This window comes from Hyposmocoma kahamanoa, unplaced genomic scaffold (genome assembly GCF_003589595.1).
Source record: "Hyposmocoma kahamanoa isolate Upper Pololo Valley unplaced genomic scaffold, ASM358959v1 210, whole genome shotgun sequence".
NCBI lineage: Eukaryota > Metazoa > Arthropoda > Insecta > Lepidoptera > Cosmopterigidae > Hyposmocoma > Hyposmocoma kahamanoa.
The window spans coordinates 6637659-6648931 of NW_020653731.1; the positions used below are offsets into that span (position 1 = coordinate 6637659).

General features: G+C 37.0%; 1 protein-coding gene across 1 annotated transcript; it reads left to right on the top strand.

The window, feature by feature from the left end:
• The first annotated feature begins 592 nt into the window (after positions 1-592).
• LOC113227409 (exosome complex component RRP41) lies at positions 593-8845 on the top strand. Its single transcript, XM_026460320.1, has 6 exons — positions 593-763; positions 2525-2597; positions 2831-2967; positions 3993-4197; positions 7704-7798; positions 8740-8845. Exons 1-6 carry the CDS (start codon positions 593-595, stop codon positions 8809-8811), a joined length of 753 nt encoding a protein of 250 aa, XP_026316105.1. The 3' UTR covers positions 8812-8845.
• Positions 8846-11273: the final 2428 nt, after the last annotated feature.

An 11273-nucleotide genomic window follows, 5' to 3' on the forward strand; every position in this document is an offset into this window, starting at 1 on the left:
GGATGAAAATCAGTTTCTTTTACTGCATTATTCTTAAACGAGAGCACCTTCAAAAGATAGCTTTTCGCTCTAAACTCTTGCAAATTTTGTTAAATTTAGATACTGCTAGATATTATAAGATCACCAAATGTAAGGATCGCGATTACGATCGATTCGAACTGCCTTCAATTAGAAAGCTCTGCCCACTGTGCTCCATCGTCGACTTTATCGTTACTCTCTGAGATGGAGGTTCCTTTATTTTTTTTCCATCCTCTAAGAATGGTGGTCCAAATGAGTGAACTTATTTTATTTTAAACAAAGAATTTTGCAATAATTTTTATTCGTCCTGGCTGCGTCCTATTCGCACTTTCTACATACGTGTGCAGAATTTTTTTTAAATGGTAATGCCGTGAAATATCCACACGTTTTTTTGGTATTTAATTTAACTTCTGATACTAAAGACAGAAAACAATGCTTAACAAAATTTGTGTCTGTGCATTTCATGTTTTAACGACATAGCATTTTAAATAGATTAAAAAAAGCACGATGAATTGAGGTTATAAAAAGTTTTTGTTTGTTTAAAATTTGGTTCAAAATTGTTACAAACTATAATATGCCTGGCCCAGATTTATTATCAAGTCAAGGGCTTCGCTTGGACGGACGGCGACCGAATGAACTCCGTCGGATAAGGTGCAAGCTAGGTGTGTTTACCCAGCCGGACGGCAGTGCTTACTTGGAACAAGGGAATACTAAAGTTCTTGCTGCAGTTTATGGCCCGCATCAGGTCTGTATTCACTAAGATCCCATACCAAAGATATCTGCTTAATTTCGTGGTATTTATTGCGGTCTACGTTATGTGATTATTTTGTGATAACAATAGATATATATGGAGGTGCAAAGAAGTCTCATATGCTTAATAGCAGAATTTAGTCTCTGCTCTCACTTAGCTGGAGGTTGGATAACCGATTATTCAAATCACAGTGGCTTGTGAAAGCCCTGGTCAGTATTAGAAAGTCATTATGGCCCAATGTAGTAGGTCTAGGGTCTAAAGTACGCGTTATTCAGTCAAATGTATACATATATGCAGCTAGATGAGGTGCATGGGGAGGCATGAATGCGTTGTAAATATTTAATGCCAATTCTCTGAAACAAAATATAAAAGGTAGGTTGATGTTTAATGACTCGCTAGCTACTTTAAAAATAAAATTAAAAAATATTTTATTAAAAATCTTCATGATCTGTTTTGTACCACATCATTTATTTAAAATCTTATTCTATTATATTATATTAGGGATTATATTGTTTTTACTTTTTCTTTTAACTGTAAATAAAATTGGAATTATAATTATAATGAGTAATTGAATAATTAATTTACATGAGATGCTGGCATCTATTCCTCAAGACTCGGTGCTGGGGCCAATGCTGTTCTCTATATTTACAGCAGACTTACCTGAGAGAGAATGTGGAATGGCAACATACATTGATGACACTGTTTGTCTTGCAAACGACATTTATCCCTTTACAGCATCACAGAAGCTTCTTAATAGAATAGATCAGTGGTTACAGAAATGGCGAATAAAATCCAGCACCTCCAAATCTATACACATAACTTTAACATTATGCGAAGGAGAATGCACATCCGTGACCATGGGCGGTGAACCTCTTCCAAGTAAAGACCATGTCAAATATCTGGGCATGCATCTTGACAAGCGGTTAACCTGGGCACACCATATAAAAACTAAAAGAAGTGCTGCTCACATTCAATACAAAAACCTATACTGGTTGATAAGTCGACAATCTCCACGACACAACAAGTGGATGGTGTACAAGTGCATCATCAAACCCATCTGGACTTATGGAATAGAGCTCTGGGGCTCAGCCAGCAACTCAAATCTCGAGATATTGCAGAGATGTCAGAACATAGTACTGAGAACTATATCTTGTGCACCATGGTTTATAAGGAATAGTGAGATCCATGAATATTTGAATATACCAACCAACAAAGAAGAAGTAAAGAACTACAGTAAATAATATAAAGCCCGACTCCTTATCCTAGAAACCTGTTGCATTCACAAAACCCAACTCGGTTGAAAGGATGGCTCATCTTAAACCTAGATCAACAAATGTGAACACAACTACAAACCATGACAGGGCATGATACTCGCAGGAGCAAATCTCTCCATCGCCATTAAGAAAACCCATATGATTATGACTTTACAATCCAATGGCAGATTTAAAAAAATAAAAAATAACAAAAAAAATTATTCTTGAATCTGTATACTTGTAAACTTTGTAACCTAATGTATAATTGCTATTTTTGTGTATGCTTAAGTTGACTTTTCTATACAATAAATAAATAAAATAAATAGATATTTAAAAATTGGTTACTAGAGAATTTCCTCATTGGAATTCTGTTCAATCTATATAATTTTGTACCCCTAATATTTGGGTATTTATTGTATGGACCTTAGAGTTCCTTGCCTTTTAACCCTTTCATATAAAATACCTGTGTCCAAATAGAGTGCAGAATGAGTTTTTTTTTCAGGCATCGAAATCAAAAGTTTCGACAGATGGTGTTGTAGTGAACTGCCAATATAGTATGGCTACATTTTCCACAGGTAATATTTTGGTTCTTTACAGACTTAGTTCTTGTAAGCAGCTTGTTGTATAAGAAAGAGCCTGCTTTTAGGATACTTTCGATCAATAGAATAAAAAAAAGAAAAGACCTCAGTTTAAACATCAATATTCTTTTCCCTCCTTGACAAAAATAAAATTAAGAAATCCATTACGATTTTCTAGAGATCTCTTACTGTTTTCTGCTTCACATTGAAATAAATTTAATATATTCCAGGAGAGAGAAAGAATCGTCCACGTGGCGACCGCAAGTCACAAGAAATGTCAATGCACCTACGTCAAGCACTCACTGCTGGCATCAAGACCGAGCTGTATCCAAGGTCGCAAATCGACATTTATATTGAGGTTTTGCAGGTAAAACGTTTTTTAAATCGAGGGTGAAACATCACTAATTAGTGCACATCGCCACTCCTGATTTGACGCGAATTTTGGTGACGAGCGTAAAAGGCACCTAGAAACTAATGAGAATGCTATGAGAAAGTAAATATCAGCGGTAAAAAGTAAGCATCAGCAACACATTTAAATGTAAACCCGGTGAACGTAATGGGCATGAAGCTGTTCCATTGACCCTGATGCACGCTAAAAGACTGACTACTTTTTCTTACTCTTACCATGGACCAATAACACAAGAGGACTGCTAATCTCCATACTACAAATTGTAACTGAAAAATATCAAAATTCCGCCTTATATCTAAATGGCGCTTGTAATAGCCTGGAAGTAGTTTATATTATGTAAATGGCCATGTATATCAAGTGGATATTAAGATTTTAAGTCCTCTTTAGTTTGTTTTCCTTGTAATATTATCAAATACTGATCATGAGCTAAAATTATTTTCTGAACATTAATAAATATGCATGTCAATAGATGGCATTGTGTGTCATAAAGTAATTTATAAATTAATACTTCTGATATGGGTAGATGGCGCTAATCCTATACAAAATAAAAGAATGGCCAAAATCTGTGCAACAAAGGAGTAGCAAATTAATTAACTTCCATTTTTATTAACATGGACTTCCGCAAAGTAACACTTGAATCTATTAATCACTTAAATTACAGCTTGTCAAAGTAAAACAAGTCAGTTACAACAATAGCTATTTGGTACTCGTCGCTACACATCTGGTATATCAATAGGTACTAAATACCCGACTATGCTGTCTTGTAGTTATAGGTCAGCGCCTATACATATATGCTAATATCAGCATATGAAGTTGAACAATTTAAATTGACTGACTTTTCTAGACTTCCATGCCACCATGTCGACTTTAGGATTACCGTTACTGCCAATTTTTTGAAAACATTTGTGATTATTGATGGACTGCAATAGACTCTATCATGTGATGTTTATATGATCTGTGTGAAAAAAGCTCGATATTCATAGGCAGACGGCGGAAACTTCTGTGCATCAGTGAATGCGGCGACACTTGCCCTAATAGACGCCGGCATCCCCCTGCGCGCGTATGTGTGCGCCTGTTCAGCGTCGATGGCGTGGAAAGGCGGCGAGCCCACGCCCTTGGTCGATGTAGGACACGTGGAAGAGGCTGCGGGGGGCGTTGTACTTACGGTCGCCAGTTTGCCTACCACAGGTAAAGTTAGGGTTACACACTGCGTGTGCCGTAGCCGATCAACGCATTTACAGTACGTATTATCTATAATTTAAAACTTTTCGAAAATAACTACTCCAAGAGAAAGGGCAGCGCGCATTAATTTTACCCGCAGTTGAAATAATATACCTACCATTGTTGTTTATTTCGGGTTTTTCAATAAGGACATAACATTTTTGTATTTCCACAAAACACATAAAATTTGTATTGAATTGATACTCAATTATTTTTTGTGAAATCACTCTACTAATTTCGAATCTTAGGGTCGTATTCTAGAACTCTACTCAATGCTCAAGTCAGGATTTGAGTATGGTTTAAAGCACTTGAAATCATACTCAAGTCCCTGCCATTAGGGTCGTATTTCCAGTGCTTGTGTTTCCAGTGCAATCCTGACTTGAGCATAGAGTAGAGTTCTAGAATACGACCCTAACACTAGAATCGAACACTTAGAAAAAAATCCTTCAATCCGGCCGGATTCGAATCGACATCTTCTACAAACCGTGTCAGACGCTATGCCAACTAAGCCACGGAACGAACCAGCGAACCGCAAGAATTTTTCTATGTGCTTGTTGTCGGAGCTTTTTTTTTATTTATTTTATTTTTTTGTTATTTGGGAAACATACAGCTTCATATAATACATTTCATTTTTAATATTAATGAATAAAACACTAGCCAAAACAGTTTCCACTAATGTTAAAACAAGTTACGACAGATGTCATCGTCCCGCGAACATCTTGAAGTACTGCTCCAAGTTTAAAAAAATAAAGTAAAAATGTGGAAATTGTGTCCAAACTAACTTTAAATGGTCTATTTTTTATATCTGGTGTATTTGTGTAAAAGTGTAATATCACATGATTTCAAGGAAAAGGAAAGTACCAGAGAAACAGTAAGTTTAGTAGTTTTAGTAGATCAATCAGTCTTTGAAAAAAATCAGACGAAAGAAAGAAAGTGATCATTGAGGGTATATTGAAATCTGTTTATAAAATAATCAGACACTCGATAGTTATTAAAAGGTGTCATAATATATATCAGACTATTTCGCGAACAATCTTAAGCAAGCATTACCTCATCGGTAGACCGTGCAACCGAGCATTGTAGTCGACTCGTTTGACTCGGGTTCGACCCTGCCGGTTTTGCATTTTATTTTCTTACTTATTTTACAATAGAAATAAGTATAAAGTAAGTATTGTCGTCTCTGGCGACTTTAATAATAGGGGTTAAAGTATGAAATTGCCGATTTGTACTGAAAATCTAAATTGTTTATTTTTTAAATTTTTAACAAATTTATTTAATCAAAATAGTTGCCATTATTATCTATACATTGCTGCCATCTAATGGGAAGGTTATTAATGCCTTTGCGATAGAACTCCGACGATCTAGACTGCACAAACTGTGTGAAAGCATTTTGTACTGCCTCCTGGGAAGAAAACTTCTTGTCACGTAGATAATTGTCCAAATCACGAAAAAAATGGTAGTCCGTTGGAGCAAGGTCTGGTGAATACGGAGGATGACGAATGGTTTCTAACTGCAGTTCCTGAAGGGTCAAAATGGTTTCTCGTGCTGTGTGAGGTCTCGCGTTGTCGTGGAGCAATAATGGTGAAGATCGATTCATGAGTCGGGGCTGTTTTACTGCTAGTTTTGTCAACATGGTTCGGAGTTCGGCACAATAGACATCTGCCGTTATTGCTTGACCAGATCGGAGAAAACTATAGTGAATAACACCATGCTGAGACCACCAAACAGTTACCATTACCTTTTTATTGGTAAGTTTTGCTTTAGGACACTGTTGTGGCATTTGACCTGGGGTCAGCCATTGCATTTTTCTTTTCCGGTTATCATAAATAATCCACTTTTCATCACATGTTACAATTCGATCCAATATTCCTTCATTTCTGTACCGGTTCAACAAGGCAACACAAGTTTCAACACGCGTTTCTTTCTGCAGATCAGTCAAATCATGAGGCACCCATTTTTCGTATTTTTTTATTTTATTGATTTGACGCAAGTGAGTCAATATTGTGGGTAAGGTAACGTTAAACCATGCCGCTAATTCCTGGGTAGTTTGACTAGGATCGGCTTCCACTATCTCTCTTAATTCATCGTTATTCACCTGTGTGGGCGGTCTTCCTCGTGACTCGTTCTTTAAGTCGAAATTTCCATCACGAAAGCGTTTAAACCAAAATCGCACGGTGCGTTCATTAGTAGACCCCTCTCCAAACGCAGCATTGATATTGCGGGCTGTTTCTGCCGCGTTAGTTCCGCGTCGGAACTCGTATTCAAAAATCACTCGAATTTTCGCAGTATCCATCTTTCTTGTCTAAATTGAATAACAAAAACAATTGAAAGTCGATATTCAAATGTTTCAAATTAAAAAAAAAAAAATCACAGAAACCATTTGAAAAAAGTTTCATTCGAAAACCTCAAACCATGAAGATTCTATGAAAATTCAAAGAACCTATTGCAATAAAACGGCAATTTCATACTTTAACCCCTAATATTAATACATTAAAACTTTTTTTTTATTTAGATTTTTTAGATTATTATTATTATTATTATTTAACAAATTACCAACCACTAAGCAAGAAATTATAAATCAGTTTTAATTGTAATTTAAATTTATTGAATAGCATGATGTTCAACCACCACGATATTCAATTATGTTATGGGAAATCACTCCACTAGTTTGTATTTGGTTTTCAACTACTTTTTGGCCGTAGTGCCATCTACGAGAAATCTATGAAAGTATTTCGTAACCCAGTTAGGTATTTTCTCTAAAGTGTTCGATTTTTGTATTAATAATTATGAAAAAAAAACACAACAATAGAGATATCGAGCAAAAATACACATGTAAGGTGAAGTGCACATGTTACATTTCAGAATGGAATCGATCTCGTTCATATGACCACCGAGATACATGTTTGCTGCGTTCACCCCATAAAAATATTCCAACGGCGTCAAATCGCATAAGCTAGGTGGCCATGACTATTTAGCGAGATTACACGATCAACGAACTTGCTCTTCAACAGAACGACACATAGGAACGAGATCGAATTTCATAATAATAATAACGCACACACTCAACATTACCCCACTAACACAACCCCGCACTAGGGAAACCTGAGTCGCGGGTGCCATGGAGACACACATAGACAACCACAAATTACACCCAAACTCACGAGTATATTAGCAATATTTCACCCGGCCCGGGAATTGAACCTGAGACCGTCTGCGTGGCAGTCCGGCGTGGTAACCGTTCGGCCACAGAGGCAGTTTAAATGTAACATGTGAACTGCACCTGGAATAAACTTCAGCTTGATATCTCAATTATTCTGTTTTATTGCAATACGAAATTATTATGTCCTTATTGAAAAATCCGATAATTCTTGCAGCCACGTGTAGCATTACGCTCTTCAAAACAACTATTATAGTGGTAAAAACTCAAAGATTACTAAGTAATCTGAGGTGGTAAACATTAAATATTTTTCCAGGCAACATAGCATTGTTGGAAATATCGCACCGACTTCATATGGACTACTTTGATGCCGTCATGAGTCGAGCCATGCAGGGCTGCAGGGATATAGAGGTAAGATGTTCTCAACATCATGATGTGGAGAAGACCACTGTCGTGTAAGGCCCAGCGCCCACTGACACGGTAGTAGTAATATATTTTAATGTCACGACATTATAGTTGAAATTTCAATCATAATTGGTCATGGCTATAGGCACAAAGCTGCAGTAAGCTTTGGGATACCCAGCCGAGGCTTCTGAATCATTCACCCAAAATCTGCTCCTTGGAATATGGTTCTCTTCTTCTTCAGCAGGACTACCATTTTTAAATATACAATTGGTAATAAACATGATCGCGTCACGTCGACTTGTCGCGACGGTATACATAAGGATATCATGACATAATGAATGCCGAAGATCCCTTGCCATGCCAACCCACCAATGGGCGCCGATCCTAAGACCATTGAACCAGAGTTGCCGCTCGATAGTATTTTCGATAGCCACAGCACATCAGCAGTGCAGCGCATGAGTTTTGCAGTGAACATTGTCACTCGGCCGCTTACAATATTTGACTTGAGTAGTTCAAAAAAGTAACATTTTGTAGTTTTTTTTTTCTCATAAAGGACAACGCAAAGGCTTAAAACCACAGTCGTGGTGAATTTTTATTTTGTTAGTTTTAGATAAATAATCCATTATCTCTATTATATACGCATTAAGCATCGTCTCTGGCGAGTTATCACATCAGAGTGGGGTCAAATCAACGTAGAGTTTCAATTCCGAGAATACGTCAATTCCGATTAAATCCAAATCCTTTCCAAAGATCCTATAAAGCAGAATATAATTTCATTATAACTTTTATCCTGCACTTTTGCATTCACTCAGCCATTGTGTTAAATACATGATACTTCAAAATTTTAATAATTTGTATATTATAAGTCGTCTGTTCACCTTAAAAATTCAATTACCCAATTGCATTAATAAACGGTGAATGATTTTTTATTTATTTTTTAATTTCAGGTAATATTAGACAGAGCTGTAAGAGAACATTTAGCAGAAGGGTGGACGAAACAAGATGTGGTCACTATATAAAATACTATTTTTTAATTTACTGTTTTTTATTTTTATTCTGAACGATTTATACAACACGTTGTAAATCATGGCTAGTGTACAGTTATTAAGCGACGAAATAATTAACTAAGTTTTAACTAGATTGTAAGTTATGTGTGTAAACAATCACTTAACAGCGGTTAGCGTGTCTTATTCCAGCCTGATCATGGTTGAGCGCTTGAAATTTGACTAGTCAGGTAAAAAGTCCCCATTAAATCGGTTCTAGTCGCAAAAAAGTAGATTTAATCGGTCCGCCGTTCTTCTTAGTGTGTCGACTCTGACGTTTATATTTGTGAGGACCAGTAAAGGCGACTGACACAGCATTATCAGTGACATTGAACAGGTCCTCGCCTTTGCAGGTGTAGGGGAACGCAGGACAAGATAAAAGATGTGCCATAGCCTGGGGAGAGACTATGGCACTTCTGTGCATGCTCTCCTTGCTTCGGCCGACTTGGGTCCCCGCAGTCTATTTAAAGACTTCCAAGAGTGTCATGGTATGCCCAGGAGAGAGGTGCTTCGACAGCGGAATGAGTGATGCCGTGGGGTGTCTCTCCTTCCAGAGACGGACTACGGACTTGATTAGCTTCCCCGTCCGCCGTGAAAAAGTTATAAGGGTTACTGTTCACGCTGGAATAAGCTTATTCCAATGGTACCATTTTTCAATCTCGAGTACCACAGCACCTAGCTTATATCTGATTACACTATAAACAGAAAAAGGCGTTTTTAGTCGGTTCTAGTCGTAAAAAAACTTGATTTAGTGGTGGCGTTTTGAAATTATAAGGATGTTTTACTGTCCATGCTGAAATAAGCTTATTCCGGCGGCGGCACCATTTTTCAATCTCGAGAACGCAGCTAGCTTATATCTAATTGCACCCAGAAAAAGTCGTGAATTAATGAGTTTTAGTAGCAAAATTTTAAAATTATTCGCTCCTTTGTTTAAATGATATTGGAAATTCAATTAATTTCATTGATAAGTACATTTACGTAGAAAAAATCGTACACACATAAGTTAGTGTATATGTATAGCTAATGTTTTCGCCGCTATGCTCCCATGGGATCATAGAATATATTTCTATGTCTTCACTCCTATGGGATTCACTGTTGAACTATTTTTATTCTTCGCTCCCTAGCCACTGCTAGTCCGGCTAAATCTAGTTTTTTTGCGACTAAAACCGACTAAATGGCAACTTTTAATCTGACTATTCAAATTTCAAAACCTCGACCATGGTCACACTGGATTCAGGCACGTAAGCTTTTTTTTATAATATCAAGTGACAGGGCGAACAAGTCGTGCGCCTGATGGTAAGCTAAACGCCTGTCCATAACAGTTGCAGTGCCACTCAAAGCTTTAAATCACAAAGATCTGAGGGGCACTACCACTGCGCCCGTTACCCTGAGACATAAGTTGACTAGTCCCATGTGCCTAATTTCACCAGCACCCTTACCCTTCAAAACCGGAACACAGTAATGCTGTGTAATCATCGATTTACTGGATAATTAGATGAGAATAATCGTTTCGGACTGTTGGATCCGCTGTTTCTCGTTGGTCAGACTTGTCTGCTCAGTTTTACTAGTGGGTCCAATAGGATTTTCCAGCACTTATGTTTCCACTTAGATTAGTTAACAAAACCTCTTTAAGAGTCGTATTCCAGAACTCTACTCAATGTTCAAGTCAGGACTTAAGCAAACTTGAGTATGATTTCAAGCACTGGAAATACGACCCTAATGGCAAGGACTTGAGTATGATTTTCAGTGCTTTAAATCATACTCAAGTCCTGACTTGAGCATTGAGTAGAGTTCTGGAATACGACCCTAAAAATATATTTAAAAAATTGTTAGACAAGGACAATGTTTAACAGCTTTGTCGCTTGATACAATTTCCACTACTTTTTTGTTACGGATTAGCTTTGATAGATGGGAAAAAATCCAGTCTGGTTTGATCACGCTTTGTTTATTATAGCAAAATGTATGTCGATATATACCTTAATAGCTACCCGCCTACCGAACCTTATCCTAAACTCTATCTTTTCTATAATTTTTAATTCTGCTTTCCCTTTCATTGGCTAAATGCGAAGGCAGAGCCATTAATAAAAAAAATTTCTTTGACGAAGTAGTCAACCCTCCCGCACCCCGTGGATCCCCGAAATGCTGAAGTAGTTGCCTAAAGCTTCCCTAAAGCGTCTCTCAAACACGTGTATAATTAAAACATACTAAATTTATGATTCAAACTTAGTTACTTAGTCACTCAGTAGGTGTAAACTAGCCATCACAAATAGGTACAAATACGCCACTATTGAGCCATGAGACGAACTAACATTTAAACGATCTAAATCTAAATGATGATTTATATCTCACATGTGATGCAAGGAGATGGATAAAAACAAACAAATAGACTTACATATTTATTAGAGATCTGAACAAAATAAGAAATTAAATTATATGTA